At 42.3% G+C, this 25,764-nt stretch overlaps 1 protein-coding gene and 1 non-coding gene across 2 annotated transcripts; both read right to left on the bottom strand.

Moving 5' to 3' along the window:
- Window positions 1-9,088: 9,088 nt before the first annotated feature.
- On the bottom strand, window positions 9,089-21,120 carry lrp3 (low density lipoprotein receptor-related protein 3). Its single transcript, XM_071523471.1, has 7 exons — window positions 21,060-21,120; window positions 18,132-18,270; window positions 15,952-16,157; window positions 15,072-15,688; window positions 14,231-14,703; window positions 11,998-12,130; window positions 9,089-9,991 (listed from the first exon to the last, which is right to left on the bottom strand). The coding sequence occupies exons 1-7, from the start codon at window positions 21,118-21,120 to the stop codon at window positions 9,089-9,091; spliced, it is 2,532 nt and encodes an 843-aa protein (XP_071379572.1).
- Window positions 21,121-22,281: 1,161 nt separating this feature from the next.
- Window positions 22,282-22,355, bottom strand: trnat-agu (transfer RNA threonine (anticodon AGU)). Its single transcript has one exon. It is a non-coding gene; the product is annotated as a tRNA-Thr (tRNA).
- Between the last annotated feature and the right edge of the window lie 3,409 nt (window positions 22,356-25,764).

Genomic DNA, 25,764 nt, shown 5'->3' on the forward strand with positions numbered 1-25,764 from the left:
AAATAAACTTCTGAGAATCAAGGACACTTGTCTTTGTATGTAAGTGGCTTTGTGTATGCCAATATCCTAAGTGGAAAAGTGGAAGGGGTTGTTTGTGTGTGTGCTCCTGTATTCCTACTATTGTGGGGACCACAACCTGAATCCCCCTCACAGCCTGGGGACCAAAATGCAAAATGCTTTAATGGACTGAGGAGGCACTACTGATATGCCTAGTACGAAAATCTACTACCTCACCAGGCAGTTTTACCTGGAAAGTGTGCTTAAGTGTATATTGCCCCCTACTGGTGGCAAGTGGTTCTGAAAAAATGTAAGCGGTCCCCACACAGGAAAACAACTTTTATACACTTAACAAGCGGAGGAAAACTGCATAGTTGAGCATTGGACTCAATGATGGACTCAAAGTGTAAAAGTAATTTAAAAAAAATAGCTAGCGAGATAGACTTGTCTGCTTCAGATTGACCGGAAGGTCGTCGGTTCAATCCCCCGGACCGGCAGGATAAATCTGGGTGGGGAAAGTGAAAAGCAGCGCTTGCCCCTCCCTCATTACCACCACTGAGGTGCCCTTGAGCATAGGTGTCATTTACACTGGGGACGCTGGGGACATGTCCCCACCACTTTTTGAAATGGACGATTTTGTCCCCATCACTTTTTAAAAGCATAATTTGTTAAAAATGCTCTGAAAAATAGCTTGCACCAAGACATGTTAATTAACAAATGAGAATGCTTTGAGAAAGGTTTATTTGCACAATAAGAAAACATACAATGCAATGTAAATATAGAAGAAACAAATGCGCATTGTCCAAAAAAAGTAACATAAGAAAAAAAAAGAAAAAAAACCCTAGCCTACTGATTCTAAAATGACCCAAAAATATGCATGCGCCGATCAGTAACTTTAACAAATTCTTAACACAGTTTCTTCTTGTGCAAGTTTTCCGTTCTCTCTCTGTGAACATGACAAACAGCCAGACTGCTGAGTCGGGTTTGTGACACTGAAGAGCGAAGCCAGGTCTTCAGGCATCTTAAGGCACTGAAGCTTCTCTCCTCCTCAGCAGATGAGGCAGGGACGACGAGCAGCAAACGCACAAGTGCCCCAACTTGATTGACAAGACCACGGACCTCGGGTACCGTGTTCCTCATGATTTCTGACACTTCTGAGCAGGTTTCGTAGGTGTAATTGGCCTTGAACATGGCCAGCTGCACCTTTAGGGACTGGAACTGCAGCTCTGTTAACGTTATTCCTTCAGTTGTTTCTGCCTTGTCATATTTTAGGGCAGTGATATTGGATATTGTTATCGCTGGGCTGACTGACATGCACTGGTGCTTTCTACAGTAGATGTGATATTGACATTGTTCGATTGACATGGTGTTGCAGCTGTGGATGTGATGCATATGGATGACTGTACTTGTGCGGTCAACGTTGTTGTGCGTTTTATGCTGAGTACTTTGGTATTGTTGACTCTGTAGTAGCCTAGGCGATGCCCTTTTGATGCGCCGTCATGCAATTTTTTTCTCGCCGTAATTATCTACTCTGACCTCATACTGATCCCCCCATTACATTGCCTACAATCGCATATGTTGAAGACCGTTTAAAAAATGTTTTTTCATCTGAGCCCTTATGTCCCCACCACTTTTCAACACAAAGTGAGCCCTTGCATCCACCAGAGAACAAAGTCTTCAGTTTTCCTTTACCCTTTCTTTAATTTCCACAGCATCAGTTAACCGCAGCATCAAGTAGAGTAAAACACATTAGACAAACATTAAAGAAGAAAACAGTAATTTAAAACAAATTTCCTGCATTTCTACACCACCTAACCTCTTGGATTAAGTCAAGAAACAGCAACCCTGTATAATGTTAACCAAAAATGTAAAATTATGTTATATTACTAGATTTCAGCATTGAGGTGCTTACATTCACGATTTTGTATAGGCATACTAACCTAAAAACCTTTTATTGGGAATCGCGAGAAAGTTTCAGAGCGACAGACACAGAGCGTCCCCGTAACCATAGCAACTCACTCTCACTCCTGCCTGAGAGGAGAGGGAGAGACGCAGAAGAGCCGCTGACTGAGATTACTCTGAGCAGCATGCATGGGAAGAAATTACAATATAATAGATTTGTGTATATTTCTCGCTATTCAGATGGTCTGAATAACTCTCTGCTGCACGGTGCTGCTCTGTCTCGTCTGTCCTGCTGTCAGTGTCTCTTTTCGTGTCGCGACGTTATCAGTTATGAATTTGTTTTTCCACTGCGTGAGAAAATGGACTTGTGAAGGTGCCGGAACGCCGTACCGGATCGTTCCGGCCCACTTTAACCCCTGTTTGTGAGTAAAATGTTCTTTATATTTCCATGTCAAAAACGCATTCCTGAGAGCGTCCTGGCTGTGTGTCTCCTCAGACATTGCCATTGTCTTGTGGTGTGTGGCAGCTGCACCGTGCGCGCACAAATTGTTGCACATTTTTTAAATCTGTTTATGGGAAATGCGTGCCTCATATGAATTTTAGAGCAAATAAAACAAAACAAACAAATAAAGTAATCCCTTCAAGTAATCTATTTTTAAAGACAGTAACTGTATTCAGAATACCACCAATTTAAACTGTAACTGTAACGGAATACAGTTACTCATATTTTGTATTTTAAATACGTAACGCCGTTACATGTATTCCGTTACTCCCCAACCCTGCTATTTAGTGACACACTGTAGTCACTTGAAGTTGAGTATCAACATTGGGCTATCCAAATAAAGTGTGACCAGAAAACAGGCCTCTATTGTACATTAAAAAAAGGGTAAATTATCAAACAGCTTGAAGTTTATTAATCGCAGGCACAGAAAAACATTGACAGTCAGAAGGCTGTACAGGGTTTTGAACAGAAACCCCCCCGCAACCTCATGGCAACATCTCTTCCTCTCAGCACAAAATATACAAATAGTTCCCAAATTAGAGACATCTTTTTATACAAACATACAGTACATGTCACCTTCAGCCTTTCAGCATGGGGAAAAGCATGTTACTTCAGCATCTTACAGCAAGGAGAAGGCATGTCATTATCAAACAACAACCTGATTCAGTAACACTTCGCTTCCCAAAGGCCTCATTCCAGTGTTTTTGCCTGTGTGCTAACCCATGAAAAAGTGCAGATAATACGCAATACTGTTTTAGTGCTGAATGAAAATCTCCCTATTATAGTATAGTGTATTTAGAAAGATGTAACAACATACTGTAATGAGTGAAAAAATTTAATTTACCAAAATAGCCTAAATACTGACAAAAAAAGTTCCAAATATGCCCAGGAGATAAAATAGTAAGAAAACACGTGATCCTGGTTGTTTTCTGTTGACAGATAATAAAACACATCACCTTAACTACATTAGCACTCAATGTGACACAACATAGTTCCATTTGGATGAAACAACAATCACTACAAAGTGGGAAATGTTCCCACATCACTAAGAAACACATAAGGTGCTACAACTGTTTTTGTAACCCATTTTACTACTTGACATTAGTACTCTTTGTACTTGCATTGTGTTGGCATACCCTTGTAAGATTATTATATACTGGAGAGATTATCATCAAGTACTAACACAGTATTATTGTGTAATTACAATATTTCCCCATAAGTTAAAGGAGTAGTCCGAAACTTTTTCGATAACACTTTACAATAAGGGTCACTAAGTTAAGGGTTAGTTAATGCTTAATAAGCATTTTGTTTGTTTGTTTGTTTTGATTTTATTATGGCAGTATTTTATTAAAGCTTAATAAGCATTAACTAACCCTTAATTAACAGTTAACTAATGTGTAATTTACTAATGGTGTTCATGTTAACTAAGGTATTAATTTATACATTAACTAACACTAACTAACCCTAACCATTTAATAGTTTATAAAGATGACTATTAAATAATGTATAAATTAATACCTTAGTTAACATGAACACCATTAGTAAATTATTACCAGACACATTAGTTAACTGTTAATTAAGGGTTAGTTAATGCTTATTAACCATTAATAAAATACTGCCATAATAAAATCAAAACAAACAAACAAAATGCTTATTAAGCATTAACTAACCCTTAACTTAGTGACCCTTATTGTAAAGTGTTACCACTTTTTCATATATGTCCGTTTTGCTACTCTCTATCACCGCTTGATACCATACAATAGTGATTCAACCAATAGCCAGTTCATAAAAGCTTTTATGAAAGGGTCCCTCATCAAGTGTATTCATCATTATGTTGGACCAGTGCCTACAGAATGCAAAACACCAAAGCAATGACTGGTGCCAAAATCAAGAAAAACAGGAATTTTGCCGATTACCACTTTAATACACAGGCAAATACACTGGAATAAGGTCATTGGAAGTAAAGTTACCCCTGATTCTCTGTCGTAACCATAAATCACAGAGAGATAATTTCGGATACAGTAGTGCACTGTAACTCCAGAGAGAAGTCAGCACAGATGAACAGTCCTTCTAATTTAATCTCTTCAAACATTTAAACCACAGCTGTGGATTCATGTAGTTGTCCAGAATTATTACAACAGCAATGAGGTTTCCTTCATTCTAAGACAGCGAAAGAGAGGAAGATTAGAGAGAGAAAGCATTAAGGCATTTTTTTAACACAGGTCTATAAATTACATCGCAAACCACTACAGAAAACCTGATTCATAACTGATGCCAGACTGGAGACAAAGGTTCACGCTGCGGTCGTTCTCGTCATGGTCATATAAATAAGATAACATAATAAAATGAAAATAAAATAAAATAACAAACAGAAACTATAACCTTTTCCCCTTTCATTACGTCTCAAAATAACTGCAAACGGAACATCTGATGCACTCTGAACACACCTTAATCTCCTCATCAACAGTTCACATAAACTACATTACTGCAATATTGGTGGGTTTAGCTTCTTAAATTAAATGCATTGAAAGTTTCTATGGTCATTTATGTGAGTTTCCCTTGGACCCATGAAACCTGTTCAATCCAACAATCCACGGTCAGACAGCAGCTTTATCTATTTCTCTCCCGCAAGGCCAGTGAGGAGGGACAGGCTTTAAAGGACCATTCCAGTGTGATTGGAGTTTTTGCTTTGCCTGCATTCCCTTCCTCTTTTACATCACAGTAGATTTTCTGCCAGTGCTTTGATCACGTTATGAGATATTTGCTATTTTTTTTCCCTTGTCTTAGCTGTGAATGCTGTCTAATTACTCTATATTACTCCCACTAAAGAAGAGGGTTCCAATTTTAAGCCGTTCTTGCGTAAAATCAAGCTTTATTTTCCGTTTAATTTTACAGACTATAGCTGTCAGAGGCGTCTTGCTTTGGTTTGTCTGTTGGCTTGAATGGGTTGTGATTGACAGGAGGCAGGTCCTAACGTAAACACAGAGAACTCTAAGTATTGTTTGAAAGTGTTACTTTGGAGAGGAAAAAGCGGAAATCAGAGGAACAGAAAGACGCCCCTCCTGTCTCGTCTCGGCATAACATAGAATGGGGACTTTCAAAATTTAACAGTGTGATGGCCTGATCAGCATTCTGATGCAACTTTGCATTGGCGGCTTCTCATTCACAGTAATGGATTACTATTTTCTTTACTAACCAAAGTAGACATCTCTGGAATTGTTTTCTATGCTGTTTGGAATTGAATGGGAGTGAATGAGCCTGAGAGGTTTGGCAAAACCGATTTAGAAATATCTTTAATCATGGCGAATGCATGTAAAATTAACCTTAACGGGATAGAAAAGGTACACAATTTGCCTAAACTCAAATCACTGTGGAATTGTCCTTTAAACTGAAATCTGGGATGATCTTACAAACATATTGAAATAACATGACATACTGGAAAACTGTAATTGTAATCTCTCTCTCCATGTCCCAAATAAAGACCAAAAAACAAAGCCACACAGATCATTTGGTGGGACTAACTAGGGTGGGTATGGAGATGTCTCTAATGGCACATTAACTCTTAACAGCAGCCGTTCATAACAAAACCTCTATAAGTAGGAACCACATGAGGCTGGCATGGCACATTCAGCTCACCTGGAGAAAATACAGCAGGAAGGACAATGTATTCCAGCCAAACATCATTTTTCGAATAGGACTCCCATTTTACCACCCAACTAGATGTTTTAGAATAGAAAAGGACTCCAAATGGTGGTTGGTCAGCTACATCATGATTTACTACCTGTGACTGGGATGTGCGTGTTTTCTGTTTTTTTCTCCAGGTTACACAGGCTTCCCCACAGCTAAAATCAACCAGCATCTGGCTGCAGGTCATGTCCCATTCTAACTGTATTGCACTCTCTCTATATTGGCTACCTGACCTTTCCATTCGGGGTTAAGGTGTTACTGTGAAAGAGGGAGAGTTTAACTGATTTCAAGGAAGTGAAACCAGTACATTCTCGAGAAGAGTCCAACAGTGTTTAGAAAAAGGCCTCCGGCATCGTATGCCAGACAAACAGCTTTAGAAAAATCATCAGAGAGACAGGTGACCAAGGCTATTTATCAAGTTCAACGTTTGTCAAGGCAGAGAGAGAAATACACAGTAGAACTACTACAGGTCTCTGTTGTAGACTGGAAAATAGAAGTCTTTTCTTTAATGTCCGTTCATACAAAATTCCTTGACACAGATGTTAATTTCTCCTGGAATAAAGCAACAGTCCAGACGTCTGCAGAGTACAGTCAGCAGCACTGTAGATGTACTGCTGGGATGAAAAGGACTCAGGAAACAAATCAATATTCCCGACGAGGTCTCTCTTCCCGACATCAATTCGACATTTCCTGGACATTCACATAAAATCTTCTCCACACTGAATGACCATCAATGCAGACACAGACACTGAGGAGGCCGGTTCATTCAAGTGAGTGGACAGTTTGGCCCTAACCCTCCATACACCAGGACACACATCAGCTGGGTTTCCATCCAAGTAACAAGTAACATTTCTCCAATATCGCAAAAATGTTCTTCATGTGTGTTTGAAGTGGGAAAATGAAGAAATTATGCAATGAATAGCGAAGGAAACGCATTTGTCGAATAAATATGTAGGCTTGGCTTGATTGACCCGGTGAACAGATGTGGGAGGTAACAAATTAAAATACTTTGTTACTGTACTTAAGTAAGATTTTCAAGTATCTGTACTTAACTCGAGTTTTTCTTTCACTTAAGACGTTTTACTCACTACATTTCAAAAGAAATATCTATACTTTCTACTTGCTACATTTTCAACAGACTTGTTACTCTCAGGAAATCATCAAGTTTTTTTTTTTTTGTGTTTTTTTAATTTTTCATATCAGACACTTCCATCCAGGAAGCAGCTGATCAAGTGCCAAATGTGACTGGCTGACACAAAAGTGATTCAGAGTTTTGCACATTAGAAATGCCTTTTTTAGAGGACTACTTTTACTTGTATACTTGAAGTAAATTTAAGACCATGTACTTTTATACACTGACTTGAGAAAACTTCAACTTTTACCAGTGCATATTTTCAAAGTATTTGCATTTGTTTTTACTTGATTGTGTACTTCTACCACCTCTGCCGATGAAAGGTTCAATATCATTGCACAACAGTTGAAAAGTGGTTTTGGATGTTCTAAAATGTCGATGGCAATGTAGTTTGCGCTTAAACCCAGCCAATGGCTACCACAGAACTTGAATGGGTAGAGCGGTCCTTCCACCGTTTGTCATTGTAATTTGGCTAGTACAGCATAAAATGGCAACTATGGAATTTTAAGGGTTAGCTGCTATGGTGACAACATAAGTCTGGGAATTAAGGCTGTAAAGTGTGTCACACTTGCTTGAGAACTGTGCAGATGAGTCTGTTGCACGAGTGCTTAGCAAACTGTCAAAACTCGACTGAAAGCTGCTGTTTGCGAAGAGGTTCACGTAAAGTTAAGTTAATACAGCCCCTTTAATGCTATAAACTGACATAGCTTAGCCCACCTTTAGTGTAGAGAAACGTTAGCATTCGCTAACTTCAACCAGCTAAAGGACATCAGCAGAAACAGGTTAGCTCAACTATAACCACTTCTACTAGCAGTGCAGACATGTCAAAACTTTTGACCTACTTAAAAAGACAGCAGCACCTTGTAAGATCACCACCTAGTGGCGGCATGAGTGACAACTTAATTCAGCTGCAATGCCAGTTTTCCATTGCTTTGGTTCTTGCTGTAAAACCTCTCCTCTCATGCTCCTTTTCCACCTAATTAGCTCTGGTTCTTGAACCGGTTCCGTTCAGGATTCTTGGAACCTTGACGCTATCTAGCGAACCGGCCCGCGTTTCCACCAGTTTTGAGCGGAACCGTTGTGATCAAGGATGCGTAATCAACGGAGGGCGTTGCACAATGCACACCGGAAGTAAACAGTAGTAGCAAGATGGCGGATTGCATTGATTACCTGCAAGCTTTTGTTTTGTTATTACAGATATTTGTTTTTATCCAAAAAACAAGCATGGACCAACTATTAATGATAAGAAGACGTAGACGACTATTACGTGCAATTACTGTCCAACATGTAGAATATGACACGCCCACTGATGTCGTCACGGTTCACCCTGCTATTTTTTGGTTCCAGCTGGGAACCAACTTTTCAGGTTCTGAACGAATATATTTTTGGTCGAAATGCTCCGAACGGTTCAAAATTAGGTGCACGAACCGGAACGGAACCCGTTCCATGTTGGTGGAAAAGGGGTATTAGTGACTTGCCGTAAGTTGGTTCATACTGAAGCTAGCCCAGTGGTACACATAAAAATGGTTGCCACTCCAACCATCCAGGAACATTGATTTCAATGGGAATGACCATTCTATCCATTCAAATTCTGTGATTGAAACATACCTAGTTCGCAGCATTTCAAAAGTTTGTATAAAAATTCACTTGACAGTTGGATGGAAACAAAGCTAATGATAGTTTACTTTGTGGTCAAACTAGTGTGTTAATATGACCCTCTAATAATCCCTGTAGGCAAATCCTTTTTTCTGTTGCCCCCCTTCCACAGGGAGGTCAGAGGTAAGGGTCTACTGCAAAACAGCACCTCAGCAGGGTGGCTGTTGTTGGCACTAAGTCTTAACTGAGCGAGGCCAGGGAGACGATCTTCCTCAACACCTCAGCGTGGAGTCGTCTCCCTCCCTTCCTCTGTCCGCATTTCCTCCCTCATCACTGCTACTCCTGCTGGACCTCCCCACCCTGCTCCTCTCCTCCCTCCTCCTTCCCTCCCTGCTCTTCCCCTCCCTGTTTGGCACTTCCAGGGTATGGCAGCTCTTGCTGTACTCTGCTCCCCCAGAGGAGGGTGAGGGTTCGTTGGGTGAAGTCCCCTCCTGCCCCTGGGTTCGGGGTCTGGTTCTGTGTATCTGAGGGCCACTGGAGGCCAATGAGGGCGGGACGGGGGACAAGGGTCCCAGGGGGGAGTAGCGTCGCAGGGCAACACCTCTCAGGTTAACCGCCAGGTCCAGAACCAGCTTCCTGGATGCTCGGCAGTGGTAGGAGGGTGTGGGGCAATCCTGGAAGGTGGGGGGAGGTCTGCCAGGGGCTGAAGAGTTACTGTGACCAGGAGTGGGGGGCCCGGATCGCGGGGCCCTGTTGCTTTCCCTGCTGACACAGCTCTGAGGTGACCCGGCTGATAGCTCATCCTCCTCCTCTGTAGTGTCCAAAGCCGACTGGGAGGAGAGGGGTGAGGGAAGGGACTCGGAGGGCAGGAGCTCCAGGTCCATGGCAGCTAAGGAGCAGGAGCCCGGGGCTGGGGCCGGGGATGGAGTAGGTGTAGTCGGTATGCCCCTAGGCCCCTCCTCCTCCACAGTGCGGTAGCTGTGGAGCCCCAGGGTGATCTGTGTGGGACCGGGGGGGTCAAGCAGGGGGGCGTGGCCTCTGGCTCGGGCTCCGCGGTGGAACAGGCGACTCCACAGATGGCCGAGATGCCGACGGGAGGAGGAGGAGGAGCGCCGCGACGAGTGACGCCTGATCTGCCTTCGCATCGCCGACCGCAGGTTCTGTAACACAGAGGCCTAGAGGGGAGAGAGAGAGAGAGAGAGAGAGAGAGAGAGAGAGAGAGAGAGAGAGAGAGAGAGAGAGAGAGAGAGAGAGTTTTAGGCAAATGTTGCGAAAAAGAAAATGTGAATTTGGTGCGTTTCCAACAGCTGGGCTGAAGTGAACAAATAGGTTTCCTGCATGTAAAAAAAAAACATCCACCAGCTAAATAGGAAAAGTTTTACAAGAATTTATTACCGTTCTTGTTATTTTGTGTCAGTTAATGGTGGACATATTTCCTGCTCTCCCAAGACAAAAACAAAGAAATGCACTTGTCAATATTCTCATGCACCAACTCATGGTCATACAACTTTGATGAAGAGAGCAACAGCGAGTATGACAATACTGGGAGGTTGTTTTGGACAGAGATTTTACAGACAACATTTCAGAAAGTCCAAAGCCACTTTTCAACTGCAGTGATACCGAGTGTGCCCACTATCAAAACACATGTCTGCTGTCTGCTGACTGAACCTCTCGTTTCCCTTGTGGTTCCCCCCATACGGCTTCGGCCGTCTTTGTCCTCTCTGCTGCATTATCAAACGCACCTTGCTGAATATCAAACAGCGAGGTGCTACGTCAGAAGCAGTGCATCAGCCTGATGACAGCCTGTCCCAAGGACAAGCAATGGAGGCTGGAGGCATGAGCCTGCATGTGTGTGTATGTGTATGTGCATGTGAAGCAGTGCGCATGTGTGTGCGTATGCATGTACGTCGGTGCGCATGTTTTTGAGTATGCAGGTGTGTGTGTGAGTGCATTTGTGTGCATGACTCAATGTGCATGTATGTGCAGACTGTGCATGTCTGTGTTCATGTGTGTGAGCAGGCATGAGCATGCATGTGTGTGACCGTGCATATGTGAGTGTGCGTTTTTCTGAGTGTATATTATTGTGTGTGTGAGCATGCACGTGTGTGAGCATGCATGTAAGTGAGCATGCATGTGTGACTGTGCATGCAAGTGTTAGGTGCAATAATCCTCTCAGGCTAATGAGAGGGCTGCAGAAAGCAGCAGGGAGCTAGCTAACAGCCCACTAAGCCTCAGTCTGCTCATTAAACAACAAGTCAGCTGCCTTTCCAGGCCTGTTAATAGACAATTAACAGAACATTAACCCCAGGAACCCAGCTAATGAAAATGCTTACGGTCACTACACAACCTGTCGAGCATGGAGAGACCAGAGTAACACACCTGTACAATACAGATGGAACAAAATAGCTTTAGAATGTTAGATGTACAGTCTACATAGAGTGGTATATACAGTATAGTCTACTGTCTACATGTGGACTGATATGTATAATCTACTGTCTATATGTAAAGTGTAGGGATGGGACGAAATGTACAAAAATGAAATAACATGCTCGCTGCTTTGGCTATAATATTTGCAAATTAATCCGAAGTGGTTCATCACAATGCATTCCATTGCACCTTTGGTACACTAGAGGGCAATCACCATAAGGACACTTTAGAAGAAGTGAAATTAGCTACTGAGGCTATAACCTCTTGTAGAAAAATTGTATTGACTTAATATTTTTAGCAAAAGTTGGGTTGTGGTCCCATTGACTTGCATGGAGCTGGGCCAGGTTTGGAGTCATTTTGGAGCCGGCCTCTGGTGAACATTAGAGGAACTGCTGCTGCTGCCACTTCAGTATTGGCTTCAAAATTCTCCCGTGGTTTTGGCCGCTTGGTTGTAACATTTGCTTGAATAAACAAATCTTACTGAGCCAATGAGCCATACACTGCTATCTCATTGTAATTGTGAAATCATACCTGTATTGCATCTTAAATCCCATATCGTGTATTGTACTGTGAGTTGAGTGTATTGTCCCACCCCCAGCGGAGTGATATGTGTGATATGATACTGCCTGTATGCAGAGTGATATGTATAATCTACTGGCTATATGTAGACTGATATGTAAGATATGTAAGATATGCAGATGTATTTTTTGCCTGGGTGGTGCCATAGCTAAGGTGTTACCGAGTTATATGTTACCTGGGTGGGGTTGTATACAGGGAAGTCTTCCACAGGAGGGATGAGGCCCTGGGCAATCAGCTGACCGTAAGAGGGCGGAGCCTCTCTCTGAACAAACTCCGCCTCCAGGCGAGTCATCTGAGTCTCGAAGGCTCTATAGAGGAGAGAGGGAGGGAAAGAGAGAAAGAGGGTGAGAGAGAGAGAGAGAGAGGCAGCAGAGACAGAGAATGGAGGAGGGAAAGGGAGAGCTAAGGAGAATGAAAGGAGAGAATTGAAGTGATGAACACAGAGAGGAGGGTTCAAGGGTTAAAGTTAGAGCTGATGAGGACAGCATCTTAGTCCAACAAAAGCGTGAGAGTTTATATTTTTTAACGTAATGTGCAGTGTCTGCGGCATCAACGGCGATATGACACAATTGCGGCCTATGTGACCATCCTTTCCCAGGTTGTCTGTTTGAAACAGGGTTGTTAGCATTAGCAGCGATAGCCACCATGGCTGAGAAGACAAAGAGCAGAGCGCCACCTACAGAAACTTTAACTGCATCAACAGAAAATCCAAGGCAAAAGACGTCACAGCACTGGACACACTGTGTGCAGAAACACCACAGCAATGAGCACTTAGCAACAGAGATGGAGACTAAATAAAACAACTTGGCACCAAAGAACAAAAACAAAAAACATCAGTAGAGGCCAATGTTCTTTTTTTCAGTTTCTGCATCAGAAAAAAATATTCTTCTTGCTTCTCTTTGTCTCAGTTATGTTCAGTGTTACGGAGACAGCAGTGACGTTTCCACTGCATTTAAAGGGAAAGTTGTTACCATGTATGATTAATTAGGATTATATTTTTATGTTAATGAGCGTCTGTGCACAAGCATGATGGTGCTTTAGAAAATGTGGTATTTGTCAAGGCAGATTACTTACAGATGTTCGCAGATATGCACATTTGATGAGTATCAATTTTCTCGTATGCATGATTCGTATATTCATGTATTCGTACAAGAGAATTTAGAACCTTTTCTATGCAACATTTACAAAGGAGTGACCTAGTACTGGAAGATCAGTCTACTGCAGTCTGGGAATATACTATTATTATAATGCATTGGATGTTACTGTATAGGAACCCATGGCTGTATCAAAATACAGTGCGGACAGTGGACAAAATATTAGGAAGACCTTATTAATACTGTGTTACACCCGCTTTTACACAATCCATGTCTCATTTTCTTCAGGTTTAAACCTCCTTCTTTAAGCTTCTCTTCTCCTTCATCTCCTTCATCTATATCTCTCCTTCATGTCTCCTGTCCGTCATGACAGTGTAAAACTTAAGGGAAAAAATAACACAAAAAAAAAAAATCTCAGAATATCTCAGAACAAAAACTCTGACTTTATATCTCAGAATTTTCATGATTCTGAGTTAATATCTCGGAATTCAGACTTTTTTTCTTGCGCAAAAAAAAAAAATAAAGTCAGAATTCTGAGATATAAAGTCAGAATTGAGTCGTTTTTTATTTTACTGAGTGGCGGGAATGGGCTTCCATAAGTTATACATAATGTAAATAACAGTTATATATATTTAGAGGCTGTATATAGTGATTTAAATTAACCCGTCTTATCACTTTCTTTCCTCTCCACACCACAGCTGAGAAAAAAACGGTACCTTAACATTCATGCCTCTCATGCTTCTCGTGAAAACTCCAGTACTTTTGTGGTACTGTAGGAAAACTCAGCTGTCCACATCCCCCAACAAGCAAAAATAGCCCTACCGGAATCAGCCAGTAGTTCCCGTTTCTCTTTGTTCAGCCAATCGTGAACGACAGTGCTGGGGCCCGGTCTGCATTGTTCCAAATTTCAGGTGGTACAGGACCTCATGAGTGACTCCAATGACCACAATTACATCATTTTGGCCACGCGCACTCCGTCGCGTCCATTTCCACGTGAAGCTTGAACCAGCTTTAACGCCTCTTGAGCACAGCCTAGTGCTAGGTGAGCAGAATGCAAATGCAGGCTGAAGGGAACAGCTAACTGCAGCGCAAAATCATCAACCTGGGTTAAAATTAAAACCCTCAACCATCGACTCTATGAGGATAGACCAATTAAAGACTGGGGAGAGAAAGAGAGAAAAGAATGACAATGGGAAAAAAGGGAGAGACAGTAAGACGGACTAGGAACTGAATAAATCAAAAGGAAGAAGAGATGAAAGAAGGTAGAGCACTAATGAACAAATAAGGAAATAGACAGAGGTGTTACGCCCTCACCTGTACTCTCTGCTTCTGAGAGAGTAGAGTTTGAAGGCACAGCCGAGGGCAATGACCAGCAGGAGGCTGCAGACCAGGCTGCCGATCAGGGCAGCAGTGATCACCTTCCTGGGCACCGCCGCCAGGCAGTCCCTCTCGTCGCTCCCGTCCAAGCAGTCCTCCTGGCCGTCGCAGCGCCACGTCTCGAAGATGCACAGGTTGGTCCCGCAGTGGAAGTTTCCGGGTTGGCAGTCGTAGCAGTTCTTCTCGTCCGACCCGTCCGGACACCTCTTCTGGTTGTTGCAGCGCTCGGAGGCCGGGTAGCAGGCTCCGGTGCCGCCCTCGCAGGGGTATTCCCCGTCCGGACACGCCGGGCAGGCCTCCTCGTCGCGGCCGGACGGGCAGTGCCAGTAGCCGTCGCAGCGCTGCCGTTCGGAGTAGCAGCCCTGCTCGCTGCCGCAGGGACGCTCGCCAGGGAAACAGTAACCTTTGACCTGCAAGGGTGGAGAGGAAACATGTCAGGAGGAAGACTGGTTCTCTGCTAAATTGATAGTGTCCACAACAATCTCCAAATCATTAGGCCAGCTAATGTCTCCATCAACCACACTGATCAGGTGAAAGCTCTGATCCATTACTTCACTGTTATATCCACTAAAGTCATGAGATGGACATGAAGGAGAGGTGAGGATTAAAGAAGGTATAAACCTGGAGACACTGGGACATGGACTGTAAAGAAGAAGGGTGTAATTCTGTATTATGAAAGTGTTACAAATATTTTGCAATGTGTTCCAATACAATATCACATAATGGAATACACTACAACTATATGTCCAGTTTGCAGGGGACTGGGTCTTCCTGGTACCTGGTAGGTGGCGTTAAAGCCATGTCCGGGGCTGTGAGGCTGGGCCAAGTACAACACACTCATCTGTCCTCGACTAGACTCCAGCAGGGTCGGACGCCGGTTGTTATGATGCGACAACACCTGCAGGAGGCGCTCCGCCCGCTGCACCAGGCCATCGTAGACATGCAGCGAGTCCCCGGGGCCCAGCTGCAGGTCCAGCTGCAGCATGATGGGTTTGGGGTCCTGGGTGTCCAGCAGCCAGGAACACCGCAGCTCTGCCCCGGCGCTCCGGTTGGCCCGGAAAAAATCGGGCGAAGCAAAGGAGCCGTAGAAGTTCCCCAGGCGTTTGCCGCAAGCGGTGTCGGGGCAACCCAGCTCGTCGGTGCCGTCGGGGCAGTCCGGGGCTCCGTTGCAGCGCAGGGAGGGGGGCAGACAGCGGGTTGACTGGGCCTCGGTGCAGGGCAGGGCACCCGGGGGGCAGGGGCCGGGCCGGGCCTCGGTGGGAGGCGGGGAGCAGCTACGTTCGTCGGTGGCGTCACCGCATTCGTCCAGGCCGTTGCACTTCCAGGACCGAGGAAGACACTTCCCATTCCCACACAGGAACTCGTCAGACTGACAGCTGCTCTGGCCCAGATGACCTGGAGAGAGAAGAAACCATGCACTCTGTCTTACTGACATCACACTTTGACAATTATTTAAATTGGAAAAAACAATTTCCTACTTATTAGTTAGCCAGACTATCATAACTTTTTAAAAGCAAGAAAAAGCCAATTCCACATCATCCTGTTCACAATGCCCATGTTTGCCTTTTGTTTTCATACTGTACTGAAATGAATGGGAACAAATGGCAGAAACAGTACTTTCGAAGCAATATTTATTAATCATCCCACCTCCAACTCACCTCTGATGTAGGAGAGGCGGAAGCCCTGGGCCTGACCGGAGCTGTTGGCCCGGGAGTGGAAGTACAGCCAAATACGCCCCCTGGTGGAGATGAAGGGAGGAGGCAACATGGAGCCACACAGCCTGGATTCCCCATTCCAGGTAGGAGTCAACAGGAGCCAGTCTCCCGAACAACCTCCTGACTCCTCCACATCAAAGTTACGGAAGCTGGTGGAGAGGATTAATGATATGTATAAGCATTGTTTTGTTAGAACTGTAGGGAGTAGGGTATAGGGTATAGGATGTAAGGTGTAGGGTATGTGGTGTAGGTTTGTACAGACGTAGGGTGTTATGGTGTAGGTTGTAGGGGTTTCTGGTATGTAGGGCATAAGGTGTGTTTAAGGTTGTAGAGGTGTACTGTAGACCTTGATGAGGCCCATAGTAGGGATGGAGAGTCGACTTCAAAAGAGTCGATTCTCGATTCTATCACGTCGATTTTGAGAATCAGTTCTACTAATAAACAGAATTTGAGTCGACTCCTGTCGCAATCTTGACTCCAAACTCTAACCAGCTAACCAGACTTTGTAGAACATTCAGTTTTGTACCATTTTGTGGCAATGTAATAAATTACTTTTGTTGTCCAACTTAAATGTTTGTGTTGATTTTCATTTGGAATCGATTCCATTACAAGGAGTCGGAATTGAACTGTCCATCCCTAGCCCATGGAGACACACAAAGAGTATCTAAACCCCAAACTCAAATCCTAAAGCCTGACATTTAATGGTAAAAAGCATGCTACTGAAATTGTCATCAGTTATAGGCTGATCTTTGGTGCGAGGTGATGTCACCACCTGTCCTCTATAGAAGGTGAAGCATGCTTTTTACCACTAGATGTCAGGCTTTACACAGATTTGGGTTTGGGGTTTAGTTACTCTTTAACTACTGTGGAATATCAATATTTCCTATGTGCAATAATGTGAATTCAACCATTTACTGTAACTGTTTAATGTTTACTTATATCTTGCTTTTTACTGATGCCTTTTTTATTTGCTTTTGCACTCTCCCCTTTGTTGCTGTAACACACTGTAAATTTCCCTGTTGTGGGATTAATAAAGGATCATCTTATCTTTTCTTTTCTTTTCTTTTCTTAGATACAATCAATATTAAGTCTCCACTGAAGTTTCCTTCAAGTTCGTGAGAACATTGGCTTTAAATGAGAATGACTGCATTATTCAGAGTCACCCTACTGTCACCCACGGAAAGTAAACAATTCACTTTAGGTGGTTTGGAGATAAATATAATTTTAACATCATGAAGTAGCAAACATTATCTCACATTATGGATCAACATCAATCCAGTTATTGTGGTCTTTAATTTGGACCTTCACCAGCTCTGCTCATCTCTCCACCATATGCAAGGATAACTCTTTATTTTAACTTTTCTTTTTAGTTTTCAGCCTTCTGGGTCCAGTCTTCTATCTTCAGGGTAGGAATTCCCACTCCGAGTATGACATACATCAAATATGGCTACTGCGTGAATAAAGCGATGTATTTGGGGGTTACTCTGTCTTTCAGTGCATGTCTGGTGAGAAGTGTGTATAGCTAATGAGAAAGTGTGTCATCCTGTCTGGGTCTGCAGCAGTCAGCCATTCTACAACACTGTCAATCGACTTGCCAGCTTCAGCACTTCCCTAAAGCACTTAGCAATATCTGTAGTGCATGTTGTCATGCATCATGGTGTGTGTATAACACACACACACACACACACAAACGCACATGAACACACACACACACACACACACACACACACACACACATACATGCATGCATGCAAGATTCTTTTATTGGTATTTAAATCCATTCATCCACCTGTTGTACTCTATAGAAGGTGACATCACCTGGCACAAACACCAGCCAATAGCAGATGGCCAGTGCAGTGCCCTACTTTTCACCATTAGGTGTCAGGCTTCACCACAGATTTTGGTGGGGTTTGGTTACTCTAACAGTAGAAATCTTCTTCTTCTTGTAGAGGCTGAGAATTGAACAACACCCTTACTCTTCACTGCGCTACTTCAATAAAAGACGTATTTGCATTTTAATAATTTGTGCTTATTTCACGAAATTTCAGGAGGTCAGGCTGCAATAACAACAAATCTGTGTGAGTGTATGTGTGTGTGTGTGTGTGTGTGTGTGTGTGTTCTACCTGATGGTAATGACCTCTCCCTGACCTCCCTGAATGTTCCAGCTGCAGTTGACCCCGGGGGGGTAGTTCAGAGGCCAGGAGGGGCTGTAGATGGCCCCCCTCCGCTCTGTATGAACCTCCAGCCGCCCACTGCAGGCCGCTGGGAAGGAAAGAGAGTGAGAGAAATGTTAAAGGATAACACACACACACACACACACACACACACACACACACAGTACCCACACATGTCCACACAAGCACACAGATACATATGCTCCCTCACACACACTCAATGATATGGGATTTATGTCATAACCCTAGCAAACCAGTACCAGAATACCCATCTACATCATCTACACTACACTTGACACACTTTAATGTGTCACCATATTGATCGTTTTCTCCTTAGTAACGTCTTCATGTCTACACCGCCTGTCTGAAAAAAAAAGCCCAAACCAGGTTCAATCAGGCAGAAACTGCAATTTACCCGGAAGACATTGGCTCCAATTGTAAGTTAAAAACCTTTAAATTCAGCTCACAAAGACATAGTTTACATTTTAAAAATCGCTAACTGTTATCATGAAAAGTCAGACTGTTGTAGTTATTACCAAATCAAATTCAAATGGGAACAAATTCTTCATTATGCCGGGGACTATTTTCACTGCTATGGAACTTCTTTCCTGAGATGGAAAACGTGTTTACAGCCGGCTTATTAAATTGTTTGAGGAAAAAGTGGTCCGGCCCGGTGCATGGTGATGATGAAATATGCTGCAGAGCAGCAGCATGGCTCTGTGACGGGTTTTTAATGTTTTTTAATACAATGGAGTTCTATGGCTGCTGGGACATGGCTGCATTGGGCACCGGCTACATGGATGAGACTTGTTGGCAAAACAAATTCATTGCTGATAGGATTTGTTGACGGTAAGAAATGCATTAAAAAACACCGGCCTTATCCTTTAACATGAGCAGGGCAACATTTTCCAGTAAAAACACCGCAAAAATACCTAAACATAACTGAGTGAAAAAGAGTGCATTCATATCCCATTCTCTTGTAAACAAGCCTGTTAAATCAAGTGCGACAAAACCAAACAACCAAACAACAGCACTCCACCAGGTGGGAACAGCTCACCCAAAACATGCTCCTCACCCTCATGCCAGTTGAAACACAGGTGAAGGTTCTTTGTCCATATAACACACAGGGAGGTTACCAGCACAACTCTGTAGCAGCCTTCTCCAAAACCACTGAAGTCACTGGGGACCGGTTCTTTACAGCAGTGATTCTCAACCTTTTTCATATCAAGGACCCCTGATTTAGTCCACATTAGGGCCACGGACCCCCATTTGATGAGATTTTGTCTCTCAGAACCAAATCTGAGAATATTTTTTATTGTTAGATATAATTTTGTCCAGAATTCCATGACTATCTGTATTGTAGGTAGAGAGATAACAGAGAAACTATGATCAGAACAGTCAGTCTTCTACATTCTCTAATTGTGTTAACGTCTTAGAAATGAAATAATGGTGAAGTTTAACAATTCATCAGTTTGCTGGGGACCCCCTGGAACCCCCCACTAGGACCCCTGGTGGTCCCCGGACCCCATGTTGAGAACCACTGCTTTAGCGTTCCAAACAGAGCAAAGAATGACCATAAAATGACTCTGTGCAGCTCATGCAGCATAACCCAAGTCTTCTGAAGCCAAACGATCGCAGAGTGAGTGGAAAAGGCCTGTATTTAGCCCATTATTTAGCGCAAATCTTCACCATTGTTGTCCAAAACATTCACTCTTGTGCACACCCAGACCTCGCACGTTCACATGGATCTTCCCCACTTGTGTGTTTACACTCCTACATTTACAAGGAAGTATACTATATATACAGTACTGTGCAAAAGTCTTAGGCATATGTCAAAGAAATCCATAAAGGGAAGATGCTTTCAAAACTAATGAAATGAAAAGTTTCTGAATATCAAAAATTTACAATAAACAGCAGTCTACTGACTCACTAATGCAGAAAACAAATAAACATCTAAGACTTATAAGAAATTTATATATACAATCTAGGGTGCCTAAGACTTTTGTACAGTACTGTATATATATACGTCTATAAAGTCTCTGTCCGCTACCGTATATATTACAGTTACACTGTTTATTACAAGCAGCAACCCCAATCTTCCACTGTCCACACACACACACACACACACACACACACACACACACACACACACACACACACTGATACAAGAGATTTCATTAAGAAATGTGGTCTTTTGTTTGATGGTTTACTCTACTTTTATGTCAATAAAGCACAGTGTATTGTATTGAAATTGAGAATGGGGGGGAGGGAGGGAGGGAGAGAGAGAGAGAGAGAGAGAGAAAGAGAGAGAGAGAGAGAGTGCCTCACTGCAGAGCAGCAGTGATGTAATGCTGATAGCAGCATCAGATTTGTGACAAAGCGTCCATGTTTCCACACTAAACACGATCGGTTACCCGCCACAGATCAATACCCGCACAGGATCTCTGCAGAGTGATCACCTCATCATTTTTACTCCATCCAATCACAGCATGAAAACACTTGCTCCTCATCTATCAGATCACCTTGTCAAAGTGGCACGGCAGAAACCAGCAGACACAACAACAACCCGGATTCGGCTGTGAATACCAGGTTTAACAATAACTAGTGATGTAGTGGTAAATTAATAGGTTTGTAAACTAGGACCTCCAGGCGATGATCACTCTGAGGCAAACGACCACCAATAGATATAAAAATGAATTATCCGTTTGTCATGAAAACACTCATCATCGTGTAACTTAGATCAGTCTGATAGGTTGCCATAAATTTGCGTCATTACACGATTAATCCGATGAAACTCTTCCGCAAAGAAAATATGACTTTACCTTCCTCGTCCCTGGTCATAACATCACAACACTGTAAGTCCATTGTATTTCTCACCTACACAGAGCAGAGCAGAGCGGAACCACAGCACTCTGACCAGCAGCTCCATCAGTCCCATGGTCCGGGGACTTCTATTGTCATCTCGGACGCAATTTCCACACTTTACTCAACATCTGTGGCCCTTACTGAAGCTTTTCCACCGAGACGGACCGTGCACACAGCAGAGTCCTCGGTCCTTTATGCGAAATCGCTCATTATCCTTTGCAGCGGCAGGGAAGGTGCTCTCTGAGCGAGACAACAGTGTCAAGCCCCCCAGAATAAGTCACACGTTTTCCGGTCAAAATCGTCAAAATAAAAGCGGTAATGATGAAGATAAATGGCAAGGTTTTTTGTAATACGCAGTACCAAAGTGAAGATAAAAAATGTATTTACCTTACATTTACATGAAGTCACTCCTTAATTCATGCAAAATCCCCTTGAAAATAATTAAGGGCGTTATTAATGGAGGGGACCCCATCAAAATCATCTTAAACACTCAATAACTTACCTCATTAATAACTCTGTAAACCATGCATAAAAGGCATGAAAAATCCCTTAATTACTAGTGTATACACGAATCAACCCATTAATAAATCCCTTAAAACCCATAACCTTACTTAGCTGTTATTTTTAATGGATAATTAATGTTTAAGTAATGAGAAATTAAGGACGTTTCAGGGGTAAAATTAAGGGGTTTGGTGTCGTAGTTAGCAGAGCTTTTATTTTGAAGACAAAAACGCTTAACGTCCGGTGTTATGGCCATCTCTGTGCCAGCTTGCCGCAGCTGACCAGGACAAAGTGATACACATTCTGCGTTTGCAAGTCCGATTCCCTCCTCACACCGGGACCGAACGGATTTCATAGTTCGGCAGAACCTGCCGACCGTGCATGTTTAAGTCTAGATTGAGCCACCGGCGGCGTGTACACATCGAAAATGCGATTAAATGGAAGCGAGGGTTGGTTAATAATTTTCTTTCTTCCCCCCAATCCCTACATTGTTTTGAGGTATTCTTGGTTGAATAGGCCGGCTCGTTGCCTCCCCCACATGGGCGGATGGGTCTATTGCACATCAGTTATAGTGGTGCTGATAAAGTAAATATAACTTCATCTATATTCGGTAGATTAATTTGTCAGTAAATACACCGAATACGTCCCTAGAGTGACAGAGAGATGATTACGTACTTACGATAGCAGTACAGACGGTCTTACATAGGAGAAAATAAGGTGACAGCGGAGAAAAAGGCACCGCTGGGATTCGAACCCAGGATCTCCTGTTTACTAGACAGGCGCTTTAACCAACTAAGCCACGGCGCCACTGGTCACCAGTGCAGGCATAGACGTTTATATGCTAACTAGCTGGTCACGCGTACAAACTTGTTTTTAGACAACTAAATGCACACAAGGGCTGTCGTTCATGAAATGTTCGTAAATGTGTGAGTATACTTAAACAAAAAAAAAAAAAAATCGTATTAACATAACGCCAAGTCATGTACGCTGAATGTTGATGAATCCCAATCTATCCTAAATGAGAAGCACACAATTCGTCAATAAGCATAAATATTTCCCAACAAGTGACGAAGCAGCGAAGTAAGCTATTCGGGCATGTATTTGTCGATATGTGATAGGCCTACCGCTCGTTCACAAATGTTCAAAAGTAGCGACTTCAAACATTACACAAAAGAAAACTCACTGTAACCATCAGATAATATGTTGTTCTGTCCCGAATGTTTCATCTCCCTGTGTAGTGTAGTGAAAATTAAGGGATCTCAGTTTGCTGAACAGGATTCAATTCCCATGTATGTTAATGTAGCCTACTTTCCCCCTCAATCTTCCTCTCTACTTTTTTTTTTTTTTTTTTTTTTCTAAATCGGCTGGTTGGAGAGTGTATTGAACCCAGGTCATAAAATGATTGGTGGGGCAGACAGTCTTTGTGTCTGTCATCTTAATTTCCTTGTCTCACTCCAGGATATGCTGCCCAATAAAGTAAAGCTGTCTGAAATTATGTTCTTTACAAAAATGTATTAAGGTCATAGCGGGTCATAGACTAATTTTGCTCAATGAGGTCGCCAGATAGGGTAGGCCTACTTTTTTTGTAAAGTCATGAATTGTTTATATTGTTTATATATTTTTATTCATATTAACATACATGAACCTATTTCTACAATCCGTCTTATCTATCAATTAATCCTATGAAATGCAATTTGAATTTGAATTTTGTGTGCAGGTGACACCTGGCGGCTGAAATGTGGTACTACAACAGGGGGCAGCGCTGTACCGTACAGGATTGTACAAAGCGTGTGTTTACACTGGGAGGACAATATTACTGCCTTGCTAATGTGTGTATATATTTCCTCCTGTATAGGCCATACACCACTGGACACATGCCTACAACTGGGGCTGGCTTTGCTGTGCTGTATGCTATTCAGTTTCCACTAAAAACACTGAATATCCCCAAACCTATTATCCTACTTTTCAGAAATAAAAAAATAAATAATAAAATCAAATAGAGTGTAAATAACCTGGGCCTATGTGAGCTGTCTTGACTAGCAAGTTGTTTTCTCTTCATACCATCATAACTAAGTATAAAATTTGCACTAACCACCTTATAAATAATGTTTTGTTCTATTATTAACATTTTCATTCAACCGGTTACTTTCAGGTTAGTTGAAACGTTTATCAAAATAAACACAATTCCCATTCCTAGTCTTCAGGAGTGTTTTCCAGTTTCACTGGCATCTAGAGACAAGCATCCTGCACAGATTTCAGGCTTCAGTCTATTCAGCCTGAATAAGAATAAGACTTCCGGTCTAGTTTTTCTTTTTCTTTCAGAATAAAAGCGTAATTTCTACAAATCCACAACACTCAAATTTTGACTAAAAAAAAATCATTTTGCACAAAAAAAACCCCAAACAAAATGCAACTATACAATCTGTATCGTGTTTGTCTTTAAGAATTGTTGTAATCATTTAGCTGAAAGTTCCCCTCTACATTTAAAAGTACATAGGCTACAGAGATTAAACACTACACAGGTTACCTTTCATTGCTACTTCACAAATTCTATGTCAAAACACTCCTGCTGAGCGATACCTCCACTACACTAACATTTAAGTAGTTTAAGAAAAATCATGGCAGGGCCCTCAAAGTCAGCCATACTGTAAAATTGTGAAATTTTCTGTGAAATTAGACACTGCACAGGTCCCTCCCAATCCCAGGGTCCTGTTCTCCACTATAAACTCAGTCATTTGCCCCTCTAACAGCATCAGCTTTGAGGTCTCCCCAACTACATGTGAAGAATTTCTAGCTTTTCTTTGTCAGATGCTTGGTTTATGTCTGTGGACTCCTTCTACCACATTCAACCTGAACCAAATTGGCAATGTAATGTCATCCCCCTCAACTCAACTACCTCAACTACAAGACAAGAGAAGATGCAACTAAAAAGCGACAAGCCCCCATTTTGTCACAGACTGGAAACTGTTAGTATTTTATGTGTAATTCTATACATTTTATAATTCAAAATAAATCAAAAGAAAAAGCTTCATTAAAAGTATGACTTGTAGTTGAAATAGTGTTTCAGTGCAGCACACCTATAAAACATAAATATGTTGAAGTTGTGTTTTAGCGGAATATGCCTTTAAAAGTACGAGTGGTAGTGCAAGTAGTGTTTAAGTGGAATGTGCCTTTAAATGTTTACAAAGCAGCAGTAGGAGCAGTTGTGTTTTAGTGGAATAAACCTTTGAAATTATGTGTTATAGTAGAAACTGTGTTAGAAACAGTGATCGTAAACCCAATCTTCTGGCTTCAAAACGGCCCTTCAGAAACCTATGGGTGATGTCACACTCACTACGTCCATCTTTTTTACAGTCTATGGTTAGAATACAGTAAAAGTCTATGAAGTGCATTACTCATCATGTATTTCATCACTCCTGATTTTTTTGACATATAATGTAACTGGATGGAAAGATGATCAGATAACATATCAATATAATTTTGATAAATAGGTGTTGACCTGAATAAACATGAACAGCCTGTATAAAATAACACCAGGATCAAAGTCCAAACAGTGTCTGATATCAGTCCACCCTGAAGTCTTGCCTTGCCTTGCCTTATTGTATCCTCAATATAATGAAAATTACTATGGACTGTGTATTGTAATTTTTAGTTACAGTGATTATATTCATCAACCAAGAATGTAATTTGAACATGTAATTGTGCAAGTGGTGATTGAACATTGTCAATTTAAGAATGAATGATCCAGGAATGCTTCTCATACCTGTTTCTAACTACAGAATCAATTCCAGAACAATCTCAGATGGTGGATGTTGAAATCCACTTTTCTGTGTTGATTTGGCATGGAATGACCCAAATGTTATCCGTTTTTTAAAGAATGTATTGGCGAAAATAACATCAAGGTATCTGCAAGTACACATAGTGTGATATAATTAATGTCCTCCAAGAAATCTGGAAATTTACATCTGGAAAGTGGAATTTTGAAAGGGAAAATGTGTAGGAACCCTGCAGTGGACGGACGGCACAGAAAATCATGTAGTGTGCGAGGGGTACACACTCTAATCTGTTGCCTCCCGATCTAGCTTCAGGCCAGTGGGAGGCTTAGCCCCCCTAAACATCTGTGGTGACACTCCTGGTAGGAAGGATGAAGCGCTTATTATAGTTATGTGCATGAAGGTGATGTAGCTGAAATGAAAGTCTGGGTTCACATGCTTTG

This window comes from Centroberyx affinis, unplaced genomic scaffold (assembly GCF_046629955.1).
Source record: "Centroberyx affinis isolate AG114_WGS23_722 - 3 ecotype Tasmania unplaced genomic scaffold, CSIRO-AGI_Caff_v1 ptg001092l_1, whole genome shotgun sequence".
NCBI classification, from domain to species: Eukaryota; Metazoa; Chordata; class Actinopteri; order Beryciformes; family Berycidae; genus Centroberyx; species Centroberyx affinis.